The sequence below is a fragment of the Emydura macquarii genome, unplaced genomic scaffold (assembly GCF_026122565.2).
Source record: "Emydura macquarii macquarii isolate MOO-44397 ecotype Brisbane River unplaced genomic scaffold, CSIRO-AGI_Emac_v2 contig_1230, whole genome shotgun sequence".
Classification (NCBI taxonomy): Eukaryota; Metazoa; Chordata; order Testudines; family Chelidae; genus Emydura; species Emydura macquarii.
This window is the reverse complement of record NW_027131367.1, coordinates 13,504,486-13,526,552: the sequence shown is the minus strand read 5'-3', so window position 1 is coordinate 13,526,552 and position 22,067 is coordinate 13,504,486. Positions and strand designations below refer to the sequence as shown.

Sequence of the window (22,067 nt, the reverse complement as noted above, 5' to 3'; positions counted from 1 at the left end):
ATAAAAATGGAGATGAATTCACTCGGATTTAGATGGACTCTATAACAGTAACAAGCACAAAATGTGAGCTCTACTACAATCAGACTCTCAGAAGTGTAGGACAGGAAGGGACCTAGATAGGTCACCTAGTCCAGTCCCTTGCACTGAGGCAGGACTAAGTATTATCTAGAGTTCTAGACCATTCCTGACAAGTGTTTGTCTAACTTGTTCTTAAAAATCTCCAATGGTGAAGATTCCACAACCTCCCTGGGTAATTTGTTTCAGTGATTAACTACCCTTACAGTTATGAAGTTTTTCCTTATGTCTAACCTAAATCTCCCGTGCTGCAATTTAAGCCCATTACTTCATGTCCTATTCTCAGTGGATAAGAAGAACAATAATATCACCCTCCTCTTTATAATTACTTTTTACTTGCTTGAAGAGTGTCATGTCCCCCTCAGTCTTCTCTTTTCCAGACTGAAAAAATTGGGTTTGTTTAAGCTTTCCTCAAAGGTCATATTTTCTAGACCTTTCATCATTTTTGTTGCTCTCCTCTGGACTTTCTCCAATTTGTCCACATCATTTCTGAAATGTGGTGCCCAGAACTGGACACAATATTCCAGCTAAGGCCTTATCAGTGTTGAGTAGAACGGAATAATTACGTCTCATGTCTTGCTTACAACAATCCTGCTAATACATCCCAGAATGATGTTTGCTTTTTATGCAATAGTATTACACCACTGTCTCATATTTAGTTTGTGATCCACTATCCCAGATCCTTTTCTGCAGTATTCCTTCGTAGGCAGTCATTCATTTCCCATGTGTAACTGATTGTTCCTTCTTAAGTACGGTACTTTCCGTTTGTCCTTATTGAATTTCAGCCTATTTTGTCACTCCAAAATGTCAAAATCATTTTGACTTCTAATCCTGTCCTCCAAAGTGCTTGCAACCCCTCTCAGATTGATATCGCCTGCCAACTTTACATGTGTATTCTCCACGCCATTTACCAAAACATTTATAAAGCTCTTGAACAGAAGTGGACCCAGGACAGATCCCTGTGGGAAGCCACTCAATATGCTCTTCCGGCTGGATTGTGGGCCATTGAGAACTATTTTCCGAGTATGGTTTCACAACCATTTGCACACTCACCTTACAGTAGATTTGGCTAAACTATATTTCCCTAGTTTGATCATGAGGTGGTCATGGAAGACAGCATAAAAAGCCATACTAAAATTGAGATTTTGCACATCTACTGCTCCTCCCCATCCACAAGGCTTGTCAGAGAAGGATATTAGGTTGGTTTGATATGATTTGTTTTTGACAAATCCATGTTGACTTTTTCTTATTACTTACTAAGTCAGGGGTTCCCAAACTGTGGTATGCATACCACCAGCAGTACACAGGCCACCTCCCAATGGTACGTGTCTAAGCTGCCTGATACTCCAGTTGCCAGAGTAGCTTAAGTGAAGCGTTGGCAGCAGCTTAGCCCGAACTTCTGCAGCCGATGCTCTGCTTAAGCTACCTTGGCAATTGGAGCATCAGGCAGTTTAATGATGCCCGGCCGATCGCTTTCCAAACTTCTGGCTTCTGGCCATGTGACAGGAATCGGTTGCCAAGGTAGCTTATCAAGGTAGCAGAGTGTCAGCAGCTACGTAGTCTGTTTATAAAACATTGGTGGTGGTATTACAGGTGGTGGCCTTTTATGTTGGCGGTACACAACGTGCTCGAGTTTGGGAACCGCTGTTCTAGGTGCTTACAAACTGATTACTGGATTATTCGCACCGTTATCTTTCCGGGTACCAACATTAAACGGACTGGTCTGTAATTCCCAATATGCTAGCGTCCCACTAGACTCAGGGAGATCTTTTCACTTTTAATGCTAAGTGTTTTCTGAAGATGGAAAAAGCAGGTTTCTCCCGCGGGCCACTGGAGACGGGAGGTTGCTCCTTTTCTCTGGTTATTGGTGGCGAGGGTGAAGGAGTAATTTCTCCCTCTTCACAGCTACCACAAGAGGTTTAGACCTGGCCCTCCCGCTAGCACACTGGGGAGAAGAGATCCGGTTCCAGTGGGCACGACGGAATAGTCTCACTGCTGCTGTGACGGAGGGAGGGGGAATAGGTTTCCTCTAACCGGGGAGGGCCTCCCCCTACAGCTCCCTGCAGGAGCTTTCCATCCCTGCTCGGTCGGGGGAGGGGCGCCCAGGGGCCTGTCACCGCCGCCACTCCGCCCCCGGCGGCGACGAGAGGGGCAGCGCCGCTCCTGCGGGATTCGCCCCTCCCGCGGGGACCCGGGGAGTGAGGGGGGGCGCGACCCCTTCGGAGGCGGGGATGGGCGCGCTTCAGCCGGGGAAGCAGCAGCTCCCCCCGGAACTCACCCGCCGCCGCCGTCCCTCCATCGCTCCCCGCCGCGCCGGCCTCGCTGTCGGATTCGGGCTCGGAATCCTCCGCGTACACCGCCAGCGACGACAGGACGCTGCGCTTCGCCGCCGCCATCTTCCTCAGCCCGGCTACGGCAGACTTCCGGCGAGCACGGATGACGTAGTCACCACGCTGAGGTTAGACGGAGGTCACGGCGAGCGCCATAGCAACAAGCTCCTCCCCGCCTTGCGCCGGCCCTAGACCCTAAGCCCCCCTCCCCCCGCGGAGACTGAGGCGCTGCTAGGGTTAGTGCCCAGAGACGGGGCGTGGCCCTGCCTGGCTGCGAGGCGGCAGACTGGGTGCTCCGAGGCCCGGGCGAGCTAGTGGGCTGCTTCCAAGGGATTAACCCTTGACATGGCCCGCGTGACGTCATCAACTCGCGTCCAGGCAGGTTCAAACCAGCCCAGCCGCAGATACGGAAGCTGAATGAGTGCGAGTAACGAGTGGGGGGCAGCCTGGGCGGAAGGATCTAGGCGGAGGAATAAAGGGGGTGGGGTTGATGTTAACCCTTGGGGCTAAAGAAGTCCCTGGTGTGAGGGTGCAGCGGGGGCTAGTGACTGGGCCTTAACGTCTCCCTCGGCGGGGCCGGGGCCCGGGCTGGGGCCTTGGCCTTGCTTCAGGTGGTTCCTTTGCCAAGCAGAGCTGCTCACCAGCGAACAGACCCTGGGGTACTGGTCTGGGTTAAAAGGGACCCCGAACCTGCCCATTTCTTCCAACCCTTCTGCTCCTGGCAGTTTCAGCTTTCCTGCCTCAGTGATAACAGGGGGGAGCTCACTGGGGGAGGGAGAGGTGGAAAGGGGCAGGAGTGTGGGTGGGGAAAGCAGACTGAAGGCAAGAGGATCTGGGTATTGAGAGCGTGTGGGTGTACGGGAGGGCAAAGGAGGAACAAGTGGGCGTAAGGGAGAAAAAGGCTGTGGGGACAACTGGGGAAGCAAGTGCAGGGAGAGAAAGCCCAGTGACCCAGGGCTGAGAGTGAGATCAGACCCAGAAAGCAGTAAAGTTGGCAGAGAGGAGGAGGAGAGCAGGTGAAGAAGGTACCACCATGAAAAGAGCTGGTGTGAGGGGAGAGGAGGCAGAGGCTATGGGATGAGATAGAGAGCAGGCAGAAAGGACACAAAAGGGTGTTCCCTTCGCCTTTCATGTTTTTAGGCCGTTCCCCCATAGCAGGGCTTCCCAGCGGAGCGGCAGGTTGTTTGTGAATCAGATGCTGTATTCAGCCTAAAGGGAGTGGCATAAGTGGTTCTCTTCTTGCTCAGTAGCTTCTGACATGTGGCTCTGCATTAGAAGCAGTAGCTAGAGCTGTCTCTAAGAAGGGACTTGCCACAAGTATAAATGAGATTAGATTTTCCTTTTTTTTAGGACAGGGGAGGGAAGCTGATTTACAAGTGATTCTCTCTCTCTCTGTCAAAGAGAGGCTTTGGAAGCATATATATTCCCAGAAAAATAGTCCTGGAGCAGTTTAATCCGTGATGCTTAGGCAGCCAAGAATCTAACGTGAAAAATTTTCTCGCAGTGACCAAGAAGAATTTGTGATTGGTTGCTAGTGTAAACAACAGTTGAGCTTAGTAAGCGCCTTTCCTTCTCCTTTCCCTTGACCTATTTCCAGTACTCATAAGATGAATGACTACACTCCCTCAGGCCTAGATGGCAAAGTCCAGAAAACTCTGAAAAAGATCTTTGGGTTTGACTCCTTTAAGACCTCTCTGCAAGAGAGTGCAACCATGACAGTGGTGAAAGGTAAGACATGACTGTCTTTCCTGTGACTCTAACCTTATCTCTTCAGTTTTCAGCCCCACTGCATGAAATGGTGTTGAAGGATCAGTGTCACACCTGTTTTGACATAATGTCAAAATCCCAGGATTTTTTTGTTTCCACTAGACACCAGCACATGTACATAGCTGTTGCTAGCAGCCAGGATGGCGTTAGATCACTGGTATGGTTCTGCCTATTAAATAACATGGTATTGGTTGGCATCCTTCTCCTTTGTCAATGAATGCTGTTCAATATAGTGATAGCTTATTTAATAAAGAATATTCTCTCTACTACTGAGAGATTTTCAGCTCCAGTCCATTACTGGGAGACTGTGGTAAAGTCTAACAGACTGTGCTAAACGTCCAAGTGTTTGGTAGCTGGACGTAGAGCCTATCAGATGAATTAAAAGCAAGCGTCTCTGGAAGTGAACTGATATAAGTTTGGCATGTCATTTAACTTCTCTGTATTTTGATTTACACCTCTGGGTAGAATAATTCCTGTCTTCCAGGAATGTTGTGAGGCTTAATTAATGTTTATAAAGTGGTTAGAGATGCTTGGAAGGAAGCCAATGGAGAAGTGCAAAGTATTGCTATTATTATTCTTTTAAAAATTAAAAGAAACCTCATGTTTGCACGTCACTGTACTTGCAGAATAATGCAGTTTGCCTTGGTTTAAAAGACTTTGTGCCAAGTTCTCCAGAACAGAATCTAGGTGAATTGCCACCGTTCAGTAGCCTTGAGCTTTGTTTTGTTGTCTTTGCAGGCGAGAAGGATGTCTTTGTATGTATGCCTACCGGGGCAGGGAAATCCCTGTGCTACCAGCTTCCTGCAGTTCTGGCAGTGGGCATCACCATTGTCATTTCACCTCTGATTGCACTGATTCAGGTAACCATCTCCTGATAGCTGTGGAAAAGCAATCAGTGAAGGGAGAGTGAGGAGACTTTGTGGAGGCACAGTTGGGTCCAATTCCTTCCCCCACTGCCAACCTCTGACCCCATTTTGTCTCTTTATTCTCATCTCATTGGCCTGGGTTTGGTTTTCTCATACTGTGAGTAGATAAGAATACTTCTGCTAACTGTCTGACTGGAGTTTTTCCAATTAACCCTAGTTTAAAGTATCCTAGCTTGCAGAACCGTGGCAAGTCTATCACAATCTGACATCCTAAAGGTGGGACTAAGGCGACTTGAACTAAACTAACTGTAGGTGGATTTTTTTTTTTACCTTTAACAGATGATCAGTTCTTTCTCCTTTTGCCCCTGTTGCTTTCATTCAGAGATGTATTATCTGTAGGCAGCAAAGTAAAACATCTAAAATGGATTAAATTGGACCATTCCCAAGAAGAAAACTACTATTTTATCTTTTTCTATGGAACCCCTGAGGAAATATAGTTTTCCCTTATAACAGATATTTTGCTTAGTATCAAGCTGGCTTTGTCATTCTTTGCTATTCCAAAATGGAAAGAGGATGTTTCAGGCACTGCCGCTCCTTGAACACTTAAGGCTACAGGGCAATTAGATGTGGGCATTTGACCTTTTCTGGTGCTTTGTCACCCCCTTGTGAGCAGTGACTTTCCCTGAGTACAGCTGCTGTATTACTAAGACTTTAGTAAGGCATTTAACTGAATACCACACAACATTCTGATTAGCATATAGTTTGAGGTTGTCTTGTGCTATTTTTTTTTAAAAGGGATTAGGAACTGGCTAACTGAGGGATCTCAAAAAATAGTTATCAATGGAGATATCTCATCAAATGGGTTGTTTCTACTGACATTCCATAGGGATCAGGACTAGGCTTGACACTTCAATATTTTTATCAGTGATTTGGAAATAAATATAAAATCGATGCTGATAAAAGATTTTGGATGACACAAAGATTGACAGAATGGTAAATAATGAAGACTTGGATCACTTGGTAAGCTGGGCTCATTCAAACAAAATGTGTTTGAACAGAGCCAAATGCAAGTTTATACATTTAGGTACAAGGAATGTAGGCCATAATTACAGAGTGGAGGACTATATCCTGGTAAGCAGTGATTCTGCAAAAGATTTAAGAGTCGTAGTGGACAGGCAACTCAGCATGAGTCCCCAGTGTGATGCTGTGGCCAAATGGGTTGATACAATCCTTGGATGTATAAACAGGAGTAGAGAAGTGATCTTACCTTTGTACAAGGCATGAGTGAGACTGATACTGGAATATTGCATTCTGTTTTAAAAAGGAGGTTGAAAAAAACAATGAAAGAAAGCTCAAAAATGATTGGAGGGTTGGAGAAAATCCTATAGAGTGAGGGGTTTAAATAGCTCAATCTGTTTAGTTTATCAAAAAGAAGATTGAGAGATGAGCTGATTACAGTGTATAAGTACCTTCATGGGAGAACAATACCAGGTACTAGAGGGCTCTTTAATCTAGTGGAGAAAGGCACAACAAGAACCAGTGGGTGGAAGTTAAAGCCAAACAGATTCAAATTAGAAATAAGGCACAAATATTTAACAGGGAGGGTAATTACCCATTGGAACAAACAAGGAAAGTGTTGTATTCTTCATCTTCTGATGTAATCAAAAGACTGGACAACTTTTTGGAAGAGATGCTTTAGCCAAAACACAAGTTCTTGTTCTCAGTGCAGAGGTGACTGGGTGAAATTCTATGGCTTGTGTTATGCAGGTCGGGCAGGATGATCTTATAGTCCCTTCTGGCTTTAAAAATTGGTGAATTTTTAAATTCCAGAGACAGCTCCATTTCAATGGTGGTTAAAATGATCCCTGTACGTATACATAGTCTGTATTCAATTAAGTTTGTAAAGTGCTTTGGGATCCTGTGGGATGAAATGCACTATAAAAATGTGAGTGGTTGTTATTATGCATTTTCCTTCAGTGTAGTGATCTGATGCTGATCATCCTGAGATGATCTCGTAGTCTCCAACTTCTGAAAACGACTGGGGACATTGTTCACAAGTCCTTGTTGACCATCTAAGAGAATCTTTGTCTCTTATAAATGCTGATGGTCACCCAAAGAGATGGGTGGACGATAAAGCTGAGCAGTTTTGTTAGCTGCTCTGGTTAAACCTCTTTACAGATTCATGCACTTTCATTTAAAGACATTGGAGTTGAGGCTATGCAATAGGGGAGATGTGAGTAGACAGTCTGGAGACTACAGGTCTAGAGGTAAAGCTTGGTTATTGTGTGTATCTCTGTAGTAGTTGTTTTGGTAAAGGCGGTTTTCTTTAATGCCACTTGCTTCTTTTTTAATCACAGGACCAAGTGGATCATTTGTTGGCACTGAAGGTCAAAGTCTGTTCTCTGAACTCCAAGCTTTCTGCTCAGGAAAGGAAAACCATCTTGGCTGACTTGGCAAGTGAGAAGCCCCGGGTAAAGCTGCTCTATATCACTCCAGAGATGGCAGCCGCCTCCTCCTTCCAGCCCACCCTGAACTCTCTGGTGTCTCGAAACCTCTTGTCCTACCTAATAATAGATGAGGCTCACTGTGTTTCCCAGTGGGGACATGACTTCCGACCTGACTACCTACGGCTGGGCTCCTTACGCTCTCGCATACCCAACATACCATGCGTTGCCCTGACTGCCACAGCCACCAAACAGATCCAGGATGACATAGTGGTGTCACTTAAGCTAAAGCAACCTGTTGCCACCTTTAAGACTCCTTGCTTCAGGTCTAACCTGTTCTATGATGTGCAGTTTAAGGAGCTCTTGACTGATCCCTATGGGAATTTGAAGGATTTCTGTCTGAAGGCCCTTGAAGAGAAGAATGCCCGAGGGGTAGGTTTAAGTCTCAGAAGCTACTTTCAAGGACAGAATGGTAAATGGGACAGAACTTTCCTAAATGTTGTGGTATTGGGATGGCATTAATGGGTCTGGGATAGGAAAGGGAGAGCTTGATGAAAGGAACATTCTCAGGTCCTTTTTCAAAAACTTCTAATCTTTGAAACACTTGGCATCCTTTCAGATATTGACCTCACCTTGATGACAGGGTGGTGAACTCACGTGCCTTCGGGGAGTGACACCCACAGCCACTGTCACTGCCCTATTCCCCCAATCCTTCACCAACTCTAAGTGGATGGAGATTGATGTAAGGGGTTCTGCAGGGAGCAGGGACAAGAATCTCCCTATCCTTCTACTTCCAGGCCCTGGAGCAGGAGAGTCGTCCCACAGCTGCTACTACAGTAGCCTCGCTGGTTCTGCATTCTATCTCCATGTGGTAGGGAACACTGGCCATTGCATATGTGCTCCTGTCCCTTCCTACAAGCCAGACTGTTCAGGGAGTTACTGCAGGGCAGCATTTCAGTACACATCTGATGGAGACCCTCTCCGTGAGCTCCTCAAATCCTGCATCTTTCTCCACACAGTAGAATCCCACTGCTTCTGCTGCATCTGGGGTTTGTTCTGGAGGAGAGGTCAGGATTTGTCCCATAGAAAGGTTTGGTCTATGTGTTACTTTGAATCTGTAATTTATGGTAGTTTGGTTGTTTAAAGAAAATAAATCTGAAGATTTCCGTAGCTTTGGAGGATGAGGGAACCACATCCCCCCTGCTGTCCTCCATCCCCCAGTTTCTTTGATGCCTAGATCACCGTCCTTATTTCTGAAAAGCTGAGAGGGAAGCAGCAACACAGGCCTTCTAGATGTCAAAGTGGTATCTCCGTAAAGCTGTTTGTTTAGAGAAACCCTTGAAAACCAGAGGTTTGGTCATAGAATGAGACAATGTAGCGGCTCCAGGGCTTTCACGGGCACTCCACAGACAGCAGTGACTACTTGTTATGCAGTGAGTGTATTTAATAAAAAATCCTAAATAACCTAGGGCCAGCCTACCTGAGGGACTGTTCCCCTGCCCGGTTATGATGCGGCTGGAAGTGCTGACTGCTGTCTGGTAGAGCATTGAAGGGCATAGCACTCAGGAACGTTCTCTCCGCTTATTGGGTCCCGGTCCTGCAAGGTGCCCTCCATTCCTACTGAAGTCTATGAGAGTTGCCTGTGCTGCTCAGTTCACAGAATCAGGCCCAGTCAGAGAACATTGTCTGGCACCCTTCCTTGCGAGCCTGCCCATGTCCTTGTTTAAGCAGAAGCTTTATTTCCCTAAGGACTGAGAGCTCTGGGGGTTATGGTATGGGTTCCTGTGCCAGCTGTAGTCATCCTTGGGTCTTGGTGGGTTTTTATTTATTTTGGTGAACTGTATTTATATCTAGTTCAAATAAAGGCACCTCTAGACATGGGTCACGCTAAATGAAAATGTATTATTAGATGCGTAAAAATAACATTTCTTTCTCAGCTGACTTTTTCTCCCATTTGACAAACAGACACACATCGGTTTTGTTTTGCTTTGTGTCCGTGGCAAAAACTGAAAGAGGAAAGATTGCCCAGTGGTTAGGGCACTAGGCTAGGATTTAGAAGAACTAGGTTCAATTCTCCCTGTGTGACCTTGGGCAAGTCACTTAAGCCTCTCTGTGTTTCTGTTCTTCGTGTGCGAAATGGGGATAAGAGTATTGCTCTGCCTCCATTAAAGATTGTGAGGAGCTCAGGCACTACAGTGAAGGGCCATAGAAGTATCTAAGATAGACAAGCTTCTTGCTTGATTTACTTCCATGCTGGTTTATCAACACCATGGGGAATACTCACAACTCAAAGGATATTTTGCAGCTGCTGGGGTGGAGAAGAGTCTCCAGCTTTTGTAGCCCTGTCCCCTCAGCAGTAGTGGCTGTTAGCTTTTTCCGTCTTCACCTGGATGGAGAGCTGGATTTTCTCTTCTCTGGCTCTGTGTAGGTATACTCTGGCTGTGGCATTGTGTACTGCAGGATGAGAGACGCCTGTGACCAACTGGCTATTGAGCTGAGCTACAGAGGAGTAAAAGCCAAGGCCTATCATGCAGGTACTGGAAGTTGTGTCTACATTTTACAGCCCTTCACTCAGGGCTGCAGAATTTCACATTATCTAATAGTCTGGGTCAGGGTTACCTTAGGGAGCAACTCTCTACATGTGATCCGGTGGCTGCTGAGATTTGGTCAGGAACTTGAGTTGACAGACACCTGATATAAGTGAGAGTGGTGGTGGAAAGGTGCTCCTTTGGCTCTCGAACTTAGTGCCCTCTGTTGATCCAGCAGACGCCGAATGTACTGCTCTCCAGGACATACTGCCAAGCCTATCTATTCAGGCTTTTGCCTGAGAGGGAACTGAATTTCCTCTTTTGGGCGGGGAGAGTAATGAAGAGTACGGTAATGTACTTTGCTTTGACCAGCACATTTTTATACACAAGGGTGTGGGGAGAGATTGCTAGCGGTGCTGGGGAACTGAGGGGTGAAAGGGTACCTCTTCTTTCTCTCTGATTTCCCTGCTTTCTCTCCTTTTCCCTCCCTAGGGCTGAAGGCAGCAGAAAGAACTTCAGTCCAGAATGAGTGGATGGAGGAGAAGGTCCCTGTTATTGTTGCTACCATCAGTTTTGGAATGGGAGTTGACAAAGCTAACGTCAGGTGTGTAGGAGTCTGGACAGAAAGGGGAAAGCATCCTCCTTTAGGTCCCTCCCCTATATATTTACTGCAGTCTCAAGAGAGCTTGATACACTTCTTTAGCTCTCCCTGTGAAGAAACCAGATCTCCACAAGGGGGTGTGGGGATAGGAGGAATTTATATTCAGACTTCATAAACATGTGAGTGAGGTGTTTTGTTTAGAAGCTGCAGAGAGTGGAAAGCTGGGACTTTTACTTTTTATGAGATACCAATATTAAATACGGATCATTAGAGGGTTTGACTTGAAGGGAGCTGCAACAGACTAAGTAAGTGTGCTCTGCTGCTCTCTGAGGTTTGAAGAGGCCTGAAAGATTGCTTTTGAAAGATTAGGTTTTGACTTCCTTATTTTACTCAAGGTTTCCTTGGTGGGTTTGGACTGGCATCAAAGCCCTGGTCTACATTTACCTGGAGATTCGGCAGCAGTCAACGGGAGTTACGCAAGCTACACAGAGTAGCTTACACAACTCCCATCGACTGCTGTGCTTCCCTTCTGCGCGCTGTCTTCACTGCACTGCTCTGATGGGAACTGTGTTCCCGTCAATACAGCACTACGCCACTTGAGGGGGTGGTTTACTAACGTCGACTTCCTGATTGATTGAGCGGATCCATGCTGACCATTCAATTGATCAGAAAGATTTATCTGACGACGGCGATGTTGCTCAGTATAGACGTACCCAAATAGACAAACTTGAGCAATGGAGGGGGAAAGATTTTCTTAGCTGCTGTTTAAAACAATGGTTGTTAATATCTGATTAACTCAAACTGCTGGCAGACACTTTGAAATACACTTCACTGTCTTTGTGAAAGATTCAACACACCTACTCTTTAAGCTAAGGGCCCAGAGAGCTCAAATTCTTTAGTCCTCTAGCAAAAACTGGGAAGGCAAGACTTGATATTCCTGATATTTCTAAGGTAAAGAACAAACAAAGAGAGAAAAAGCCTTTCAGGCCTTCTTTATGCATCCAAAACAATATTTGGTTTTGGAGGGTTTTTTTAAAAGTTGGGGGCACAAATGCAGAAGATGCCTGTTTGCAGGTCCCCAGAAAATTCAGCAGAATGCATTCTCTTGCGGTATGCTCGGGCATTATTGTGGGGCAATGGCATCATTATAAGTAAGGGTGAGACTCTCTCTTTAACAGCTGTGTTTTCTGAGTGCTCTAAAATCCTCGTGAATAAGAGCATTAATTAAATAAATGGAAGATTAAAGTCTCTGGTCAGCAGCAGCGTTATAGTAACCTAATCCTGCTGTTCACCCGAATCCTGAACAGTTGGGGGCTGAGTGTGATCAAAGAAAAGGAAGTAGCGATGATATCTCCTCAATGGCAGCATGATCAAAGAAGCTGCTGAACATCAGCAAAAGCACCCGTAAGAGAGATTTTTATTCTAAGGACTAGTTTGAGGTGGACACCGACACTGTCATCTAGTCAAACAGTAATTTGTGTTTGTCATAAGAAATAAACACAGAAAACAAATTTCATCTTCCTACCATAATTCGTCCAGGCTAGAAACACCAGAAGTTAACAGCTATCCACATCACCTCTCAAAGGGCTGTAGTTTCTGTGAAAGAAGTCTGAAGGAAATATCAGATACTAGAAACATTTTAGTCATGTGGCATCTTTTAAAACAGTCGTAACAAATCTCAAAGGGGATTCCCCCACAAACTGCTATAGAAAAACCAAGCTGATAACAGTGATAAACATTAAAAATCAGATGTTGTACACCCTTGTCACCCCTGTTAAAATGGAAATTGGGGTGTAACTGTGGTGGCACTAGGGCCATGCTCCCTTCCCCCAATATTGCTGTGCCACGCCAGGGCCAAGGGTAGAGTTAGTGGTGCAAACTGGGGTAATTTGGTCAAGGGGTTCCTCAGCTACAGCTCTCCCCTCCCCTATAAAGAGCTGATTTTAATATTCAGATTGCGCTAAGATCCAGGGGGCTGAACTAGATGACTTCTCAAAGTCCCTTCCAGACCTACATTTCTATGATTCTATGCTTAGAGAGATTTTCTTGAAAATTAGTATTTCACAACAGAGGCTCGGGTAGATTTGGGAGATGGGGAAGGATCCCAACAAATCCCCAGGGCAAAGCTGAGCTGACTATTGTACGCCTCTGTTTGTATAACCCACAAAATTCAGCACAGAAATGAGCATAATGAGCTGTAGCAACCTGCAGCAAGGAATCCCCTGTACCAGTCAATATGCCAGTCCCTGACACAGTGAAGGGCGGTGGGAGAACATGCAGATGAATGAGAAAATACATAAACCCCCCACTTTTAGTCTTTCTGTGTTGCTGGCCAAAACATAGTAGAACCCCAGTGGCTCTTGCCCGCTCCTGGTGCAGAGTTAAGTTTGTAGGGGAAGACTGACTATTTCCCGGCTTTCAGTGATTTAGGTATAGAAGCATTTGATGTTCCAGAAGGGTATGTGGTACTGACTATCAACCTTAACCCTGCAGTAACAAAGTATGCACATCATCAGGTATAAGATCATGCCTGGGACGTGCTGGAGGAGGCCCTGGGGAAAATGAAGGGAGGATTGAGATGATCTCTCTGCCTCCATGTTTGCTGCTTATTCACTATTGTTGGAGATGGCCTATTTGAGGTGCTCATAAACATACAGGCAAGGGGGAAGTTTTTTATGCTCTGCTGTCTCCTGGCTGGTCCTGGTTATGCTAGTATTTTTGTTTAAATGGGAAAAACCAGTGACTAGATTCCTGCAGTCTCTCACTCCATACAGTTGCAGCATACAAACTTGTGGAGTATGGGGTTTGGCACAGACTAATGAGCCATTTTTGAGGGAACCCTTTGTATAAAATATTGGCAGCATATCACCAGAGCATAAACTGCTCTGGGACACGGAGGGTAGAGAACACAGCTGTCGGGGAATATTCTGGCATTTGTAGGTTGAAGTCTGCCATGCAATGGAATTTTGAATGCCGTTTCTGTGTGTGAGTTTAATGGTGTTTTAGTAATGATCCATGGTGGCAGGGAGCCTTTACTGTACAGAATTCCATATGCCTAGCTTGCAGGCAAAAAACCTAACTGAAGTTTAAATGGGGAAAGTTCTGTGACGTTGGGGAAGTTCTCTGGGCTGTGTTATACAGGGGGTCAAACTAGATGATCATAATGGTCCCGTCTGGCCTTGAAATCTATGAATAATACTGTTATAAAACATGTTGCAAATCCTTAAAGTAAGTAATGCATATTAACAACATGTAAAACTTCATAATAAAAGAACTCGAACTCCTGGAGATCACAGCTGTTTTCTTTCCCTTTCACAGCTACATATATATTTATAGTATATACACCATGTCCATTCTCCTCCATTCACTTTGGGTGTGACCCATTGACTTATTGTTTACTCATACACTAGGCTTCTGTTATAGCTTCCCTTGGTGCCTCTTGCTGTTTTAAGATTGCCCAGTTAAGAATCCCTTGCTCCATTCTCTCTTAGATCCTTGCTCTCACTTTTGCTGCTCTATTTCTACTTTATTGTTAGCCTCAATGGAGAACATTGCTGTGGGTGCAATGATTAGGGAGACCTTCAATTTCATGTTTACCATTCTCTCATCCCATGCAGATTTGTTGCCCATTGGAATATTGCGAAGTCAATGGCTGGATATTACCAGGAGTCAGGAAGGGCTGGAAGAGATGGGAAGCCATCCTATTGTCGTCTCTATTACTCTAGGAATGACCGGGATCAAGTCTCCTTCCTGATAAAGAAGGAGCTCTCTAAACTCCAGGTAGGATCTGCAGAAGAGCTTCGTATAGCACTATTATTACTGGGCTAGCTCTTTGTCTATGTCATAGACATGACTTCTCGCTAGCAGTCTGTTTGGAGCAGGGCAGTCTATGCTGCAAGCTCAACATCCATCTTTACAGAGTTAAATAATAATACATTAGAATTTGATTGTCTGTGCCTTTAAACTGGCAAGTACTCGGTTATAGTGCTTGAAGCCAAGGCCCTGGCCTGATTCAGGGCTAGCACTGAAGAGCTCTTTCTCTGTCCAAGTCTCCCCCAGTACTCCACTTGAGAGGAAGCAGGCAAGCCTTCTTAACTGGCCTGCTGGTTCCTGATTGGACAGAGTCTCCTCCTGGCCATTCTGGGCCTCTGAAGGACTAACTCTTGTTTGTAGCCTGTGCCCGGCTGAATTGGTTTTCCTAGAGTAGGAGTGTGTCAGGGCTCTGACAGCTGCAACAAGTAGAGAAGGCCAGATTGACCCTATCACAATGTAGTTAGCCCCTTGTCTGCAATTACCTCAGACCGTCCCAAGGCAGAATAGAGTTTCCCCAGATCTGGCCACGTTACTGCTACTAGGGCTGGGGAAAAAGGCATTGGGCCTGGGTCTGGTTGCAGCAATGTTGCAGTGAAGAGTGGAAGAGGCAGAAGTGCTGAGGAAAGAGAGGGCTGGACCTGACTGCAGTGTGTTAAGGGGTCTGGAGGCATGGGCTGAGGAGGCGGTGATCATTCTTGGCTGTGGTACTCCCATGAGGAGGAGAAGTGGAGCCCAGATCTGAATGCAGTGATGAACTGGAAAGATGGATAGATTTGACTGTCAGCAGAGAGGATGCATTTGTCTATATCTGCATCAAAGGCAGTTTTACGTATTGTTTTTTCTTGCTCACAGGAGAAAAGAGGCCTCTTGAAAGAGTCTGATAAAGCTGTGATGACGGCCTTTGATGCTATGGTGAACTTCTGTGAAGACCTGCGGTAAGAGTGCTTTTTGTATGCGCTGATAGGCGGGAGGGTCAGGGGAATTAATCTTTTCTTCCCCTCTTTGACACCATTATTGCCAGTGTTTTCTGTAACTTTGTAACTGTGGAAAAACTTAAATTTCTAGACCTCGTGGTTGTGGTAGAAACACTCAGATTTGGAAGGTTAACAGGTACAGTGTTATCTATAGATTTGGGAAGGCTGTCAGAAATAGTAGTGCTACAAGGGGCGAACTGCCTGCTTGTTACTCCTGGAAGACAGGATACTGGGCTATATGGACCATGGGCCATTCTTATGTACAAAAACCCCCATCGTCTGCTTTCCTGGGCACCAAAACACACAACTGCCTCCTGTCAGCACCTCCAACTTCCCCCATGACAACTTCTGTGAGGCAGTTATTGCTGCCAATGCAGAAATCTGCAGCATGATGGAAACTGCACAGAGTTGTATTTTCATATTTAAAACACTCTACTTTTAAGTGTACTTGAAGCTGCCTCAGAATTCCTAGTTTGCTGCAGAATTCTGCACCAGATTCTGTATTGCAGAAACCAGGGGCCCTTGCACTAGATTGCATAGGGTCTTGGCTATGTCTAGTGATGATTTAGGCCAGCTACACTGCGTCCAAGTCACACCGGCTCTGAGTCTGGCCAGTTCAATGGCTTATGTAACCCTATGAGATATAATCTCTGCTCCATTCTGAGCATCTCATCTTTCTCCAATTGCCACCAATTGCTACCAATTGCCACCAAGACCTCAGCATGTGGAAACTGACACCTAGCATTGTATATGGATTATCTGGTTATGGGAATGGGCCATGACATGACCATGACGCCCTCCCATGCTACCAAATGGAAGTGTCATACAGCATTAGCATTTTTCTGCCAAAGAAACCAAGGGCAATGGGCAGTGTTTATTTGTGCAGCTTTTCATATTTTCTGGCTCACACTGGAACCTCAGTTGTCTATTTTTGACTTTTTCTTTGCCACATCACCTCTCCTATATAGAAATGCATGGTCTAAAGCCCAGCATCTTGGTGTAGAAGCATTTTGCTTTAATGTTTGCCTCTGACTCAGAAGGGCACCATCTTGCAAGATGCTCAGTGTCCATGATTCCTGTTGTCCTCAATAGGAGTGTAGGGTGCTCAGCACCTTTCAGGATGAGGCCCATAGCACACATGTGCCAAAGTTGGGAAACCTAAATGCAGACTTGTAACCACTACACATGTTACAAATAGTGTACTGTAAATGCAAGAAGGCTGTAATTGTAACAAATTACTATGTGACAGTAGTTGAGACAGCAAGACCTTAATTTTGCCAATAAGAAAGCTCTGTATGTTTACAAACTGGGAAATGAATATTCTCCCTTCCACATATAGCCTTGGAATCATTTTCATTGTGTGGGTCTAAGTCCAGGGTGTGTTTGCCAGGATTCAGTGTGGAAATTGAGATGTTTATTTTCTCATCGCTGGAGCCCTGGTGAGGATGTTGCCTTCAGTCATGTTTTGACAGAGAACCAGACCTGGTTATTTTGAAGGATTTTTACCTGTTGCCCTGAGGTATGGCCCAAATGTTAGAACAATTGGCGTGCACCTGAAACAGTACTTCATTGTTTGCAGTTAAGGTGATTCTACCAGGTGTCTGCTGTGAGGCACCATGCTGTAATATTTTGGTCAAGTTTATGCAGTTAAATCAATCTCCAGGTGCTGTTGCATCATGCCTTTAAGTCATACCTAGAGTAGCTAGCTGGCTGCCTTTGTGTTGCTTTTGTGTAATCTGAAAGCCAGTTGAAATGAAAAATCCTTTTTAATAGCTATGGGGATGAAGGTTGCTTAGCTTCCATCTCTGATTACTCCATGATCTTCCTGCTGAGATTACTAGCAAGGGTTTTGGTGGTAGCTTGTTTGCAATGGAGACTTGTGCACTAGGAACTGAACGGAGGCTGCCAAACTAATTTTCCCCAACCCCCTCAAAACTCCTTTCCCTAACCTCACCAATCGCCTCTACCCCTGACATTTCACATGCCACATCTCATCCCAGGGTAGAAGCTTACTGTGATCTTTACCGCAGGTGTCACTGCAGGGTCCCCCTCCTTGGGCTTGCATGCTGTAAATTCTTAGTAGCTGGAAACCCTTATTAAGAGGCTGTTCAAAGGAACATCATATTTTTGTGTTATCTAGTTTTTTTTAATTTTAAACTAATGCAATTTTTTCTGCCTACTTTCTAAACAAAAAAGCTAACCAACCTTCTCCCCCTACTCTTCTCTCATTCCCTCCTATCCCCCAGCCACAACAAAAAAAACTTCTCTGACCTTGTTGAGGTCCTAAATTACAGCAAAAGGAGGAGAGAGAGAGCCCCTTGAATTGTCTTGCACACAAGGTATTATGTAACCATAGCAGAAGAATGATTACATCAACTGTTTTTAATGAAAAGGCTTTTTACATAGAAGGTCAAGATGAGCTTTTGATTGTTGGGACTATTTCTTCTTCATCTGAATATGGAGCGAAAAAGAGGTGCAGCTACTTTGGTGGAGTTACTCAAGAGTCTCTCTCAGCTTCAGAATGTCAGGTGGTCATTCACAAAGACTTAACGCAGTAGTTTTCCTTGGACGGGAAAGTTCAGGCAAGCAAATATCTCGAATGTAAGGTTTGGCTGGTCACGTGGTTCAGATTGCATTATGTGTCGAGATTGCTGTGGATTTGTAATTGAGTACACAACAGCAGGAGGGACTCCTTGCAGAAGCAATCTTATATGTGGACTGTCAGATTGAGAGTGCCTTAAGTCTGTGTGTGAAGAAATAACCACACAAGAAGGATAAAAGATGAAGCTTGCCTTTGACCTGATCAAACAATTCATGGACGGGACAATTCTTCCCTGGTCACGTTATTCTTGAAATGCCACACTCTTGTCCTTGCTCTTTATATGCAATTCATTTTACGCTTTGGAGCTGAGCAGCAGCCAAAGATGGCAGCAAACAAGAGGAGGGCAATGAAGACTGTGCAGAATGACCCAATCACCAGTAGCCCCCCAAGAGCCCAATCATCTGTCAGAATCCGGCTCTTCAAGTCTTCTAGAACCGGGGAAGCCGCTTGTATTGAGGATGACATGCTGGCCCGTCTCTGCTGGAATTAGAGTGGGGAAACCAGATGAGTGTCTGATGCTTGTCTGCCTTCTCTACTTCCTCAACAGATATATACACACACACACCCTTATTAGCATTGTTCTTTCAAAAGGTGTAGTCACTTTTTAGAGAAACCAAACCCATGAACATAAACAGAATATAAAACACCAAAGAACTGTTCGATGGTCAGTGCCATAGATCAGTGAAGAGTGAAGATTCTGCCCTTAAAAATATTCTGTTCAGGGATTAATTATTCTAGCAGTGGGGTTTATTTTACCAAAATTTTAGCAGTGTCTGCTGGTGCAGGTACAGTCATGGCTTCGTCAGAATCTTCAGTATGAACCCTTCACTTTAGAAGATTGTATAATATGGATGTAAAAGAAATAATAATCAATGATCACAGCAAGTATGTTGGAGCAGAAGACATTTTGAACCAGATCCTCAGCAGGAGTAAATCAGGATAGCTCCACTGAAGTCAGTTGAGGTATTCAGGTTTACACCCGCTGAGGATTTGGCCCTTTTAAAATAAAAAGTTAGGCTCTGAAGTCATGAGAGGACCCCAGAAATGGAAGTATGCTCTTGTTCCCCTATAGCAAAAGAAATCTGTTCTGCAGACACATTCTTTCAAATGGGGGATTAAACCCTCTTGTCTTTTAATACAAAAAGATAAGGAATTAGAACGGCCAAGTTACTACCATTCAAACATTTCTCCTTCTGCAGGTGTAGTTATGCACACAGTGTCAGTTTTAGTTTTGAATCCCCTAGCTTTTTCCCCAGTTTTTGACCCAAACCTTAACCACATTTCTTTAACAGTAACACATGTATATGTGCATGTGCACACTTACTCACTACTGGTGTTAAAATGCAACTGAAATATGTTTTCTTTTTGTTGACCTAATTTAATCTGGAGTCTCACTAGACTCTACGTGCTTGCTCGTTCAGTGCCATCTGCACGTTCCCTTGCTCACAGCCATACTGTTACACCATTTAAATAACATCTGACATTTCTTTGCAAGAAGCTTTAATGCTTCCCTGCTTTACATCCCCCAGTGAGAAATGAAAGGATGGATGGATGATTCCTCCTTCCCTCAGAGCTACTGCTGTGCTGACCTAATACAGAGAGAATGGAGGAGAGAGAGACAACACCTCACTAAATTATTTCAGTCTACTTATACCTGAATTAGCCCCCTTCCCTTGCACTTGTGCCCTTACTACTGCATGAAAGAAAAGGGGTTAATTAGGAAGTGTGAAGTTAAATTTCACCTCACAAAGCTGTGCTCACTAGAATTTCAGAAACACACTCCGGTTGCTGTTTGTTAATTCTGCCCCAGCAGCCAAAGTATTTGGATAATGCTTTGGCTTTGGAATCACAGCAGATCATTTTAACAAGGTCCTTTATAACTCTGCAGTTAGACTTGTAGTCACAAATGGCCTGTCTGGATAGTTCACTCCTGAGAAGACTGCATGCAGACTCCCCAGGACAATCCCTCTAAAATAGTGACAGCATCAATAGCCTAAAAATAGTTCTCCTCCAAGCCTGAGGGAAGAAATACTGTCTGACTGGATACCCCAAAGCTGTTGTCTTTTCTCTAAATCCAGTCAGCCTCAAAATGAAGAAGTTGTGGGTGGTTCCACTATTACCTGCAGCTGCTGTGGGTGTAGCGTATGTAACTCCTACCTGTGGTGTCTTCTCTGCACCTGCAGAAGATCCTGGGCTGCTGAGAGGACGCTCTTCAGTGTGCATGAGAAGTGTGGACTCTCTCTGGGGATTGCCTGTTCGTACTTTAGTAAATTATTAACAGCAGTGGCAGTGTTTTGTGTCTCCCCTGCAGACGTTTCTGGATGGTTGGTGAGGCTTATCTGAAGCCTTTTGTCCTATTGTACAGTTCAGAGGCTTGATTTGCCCATGACTCAGCCACTTCCAAGCTGTGTGTGTGTGTGTGTGTATGTGTTTCAATAATTGGAGTATTCCTTCTGGAAAGGTAGTGGAGGGAAATGGCATCATGTATCCACCCTTCCAATCAGTACCTTCATCAATTTATAACAGTACAGGCAGAGTAGGCCCTTACACAGCAATTGCGTTGTGGGATAGCTGTTGCTGGGATCTTTGCTTTCTTAACTAAGGCCTTGTCTACACTAACACTTATATCGGCACTCCCCTGCTCTGAAAGATGATCTTGGTTTTAGGCTCTCTTTCGCGAGTGTTTACATTCCCTATTGCTCTCTTGTTCTTTCTCCCTTTTTTTTATTCCCAGTTGTTGCTATTTCAGGAACATGTGGTGGTGGCGATAAGATGGGGGCCTTCCTCTTGCTGCTCTCTGCCAGTATTTTAACCCTATTGGCCATTACACTCTTGTTGCTGTGCCTCGGTAGATAAGGATTGGTAAATATGGGCTTGCTTGTAGAAGTCCCATAGCAGTACTTACTGTCGCTCCAGTGTGAGCTTCCTCACGGCAGTGTCCTCGTTACAGCCACCGTGAATGGATTAGCACAGGCCAGCTCCATGATGGTGAAATGCTTCTGGTTGGGATCCTGTTCATTTCCATAGCAGCCATTGCCCGGCTGGGGGTTGGGAAGAAGTAGGAGCTGTTTCATTGGTTAAAGGTATCCCAAAGTCTAGGTTTCTATCTAATTTAGAAACAAAAAGATCATCAAGCTCATTCTTACAAGTGAGGATGTATCAGGTTTTCCGTATCACCTTGGGCAGTCATTGAATGCCTCTGTGTCTCAGGGATAACAACACTGACTAGTTGAGTGAAGAACAAAAGGTTAAACAGCACAAATGGTGAAAAGTAAAGTAGTTGATACACACACACACACACACACACACACTGAGGATAGTGTTAATAATCTTGGGTGTTCGTAGTAATTTAGATAAGGAATGTTTTTAAATATTTTTTCTCTTTTCATTGCCCCTTTTTACAGAAGTGTCAGCAAGTGTTAAAAAGCACCATATTCAAAGCTTTATAACTCAGATCACATTAGCTGAACTCTGGCACTGTAAATGTGTAGTCCATTTGGCTGTTTCAGATGGGCTTGTTTTAATTTCTCAAAGGTGATCAATTCATATTGTGGCATAATTGCTTTCAGTTTTAAAAATTAAACGCCTTTTAACTAACGGATTACTGAGTTGAAAAGGGATTTATTTGCACATGTTAACTTTAGCTATACAGTCCATTCATGGCTCCAGTTTGCTCTACCACTTGTCGTGCTGCCAGCTCCCAGCTGCTGCACGTATATCCTGAATTAACACTGCCCTTACTGTATAGTCTTTCTCTGAAATACATATGTGTATAAATATATCTTAAACATAACATTTGCTGCCATTAGCATAAATGACACACAGGCTTTTTTTTAGTGCAGGGAGCTTGGCATGCCCCTCCCATGAATAATAGGTATTTACACGTCTGCTTCAGTGCCCCATGCACTGTACTGAGCACTCACCCTGCAATATGCAAAAAGCAATGCTTTTACATGGAAGAGAAGGATCTAAATAAAAAGATTTTTTTAAAATGATTACTGGCAGTGCATGCAAACAAAAAATGTTGTTTTACGTTTTACTGTCTTGCCTTCATCTTTCAGTACACA

The 22,067-nt window shown here is 44.7% G+C and overlaps 2 protein-coding genes across 9 annotated transcripts in view; one reads left to right on the top strand and one right to left on the bottom strand.

Annotated features, from left to right (window-relative positions):
• The window catches only part of SAP30BP (SAP30 binding protein), a 46,213-nt gene extending 43,713 nt beyond the window's left edge, over positions 1 to 2,500 (bottom strand). For 2 of the 4 annotated variants that reach the window (XM_067547572.1, XM_067547575.1), the window contains exon 1: positions 2,354 to 2,500. In XM_067547572.1, the coding sequence (XP_067403673.1) occupies positions 2,354 to 2,471 (118 nt within the window). In that variant the 5' untranslated portion in view covers positions 2,472 to 2,500. The remainder of the gene's footprint in view (positions 1 to 2,353) is intronic. The other 2 variants (XM_067547571.1, XM_067547574.1) reach the window with 1 other exon arrangement.
• Positions 2,501 to 2,776: 276 nt separating this feature from the next.
• The window catches only part of RECQL5 (RecQ like helicase 5), a 47,958-nt gene continuing 28,667 nt past the window's right edge, over positions 2,777 to 22,067 (top strand). The window contains exons 1-8 of one of the 5 annotated variants that reach the window (XM_067547567.1): positions 2,777 to 2,832; positions 4,003 to 4,133; positions 4,911 to 5,032; positions 7,396 to 7,914; positions 9,911 to 10,016; positions 10,503 to 10,614; positions 14,229 to 14,391; positions 15,277 to 15,359. In XM_067547567.1, coding sequence (XP_067403668.1) covers positions 4,013 to 4,133; positions 4,911 to 5,032; positions 7,396 to 7,914; positions 9,911 to 10,016; positions 10,503 to 10,614; positions 14,229 to 14,391; positions 15,277 to 15,359 — 1,226 coding nt within the window. In that variant the 5' untranslated portion in view covers positions 2,777 to 2,832; positions 4,003 to 4,012. Of the gene's footprint in view, positions 3,065 to 3,239; positions 4,134 to 4,910; positions 5,033 to 7,395; positions 7,915 to 9,910; positions 10,017 to 10,502; positions 10,615 to 14,228; positions 14,392 to 15,276; positions 15,360 to 17,644; positions 18,556 to 22,067 lie in introns of those variants that run through there. The other 4 variants (XM_067547566.1, XM_067547570.1, XM_067547568.1 and 1 more) reach the window with 4 other exon arrangements.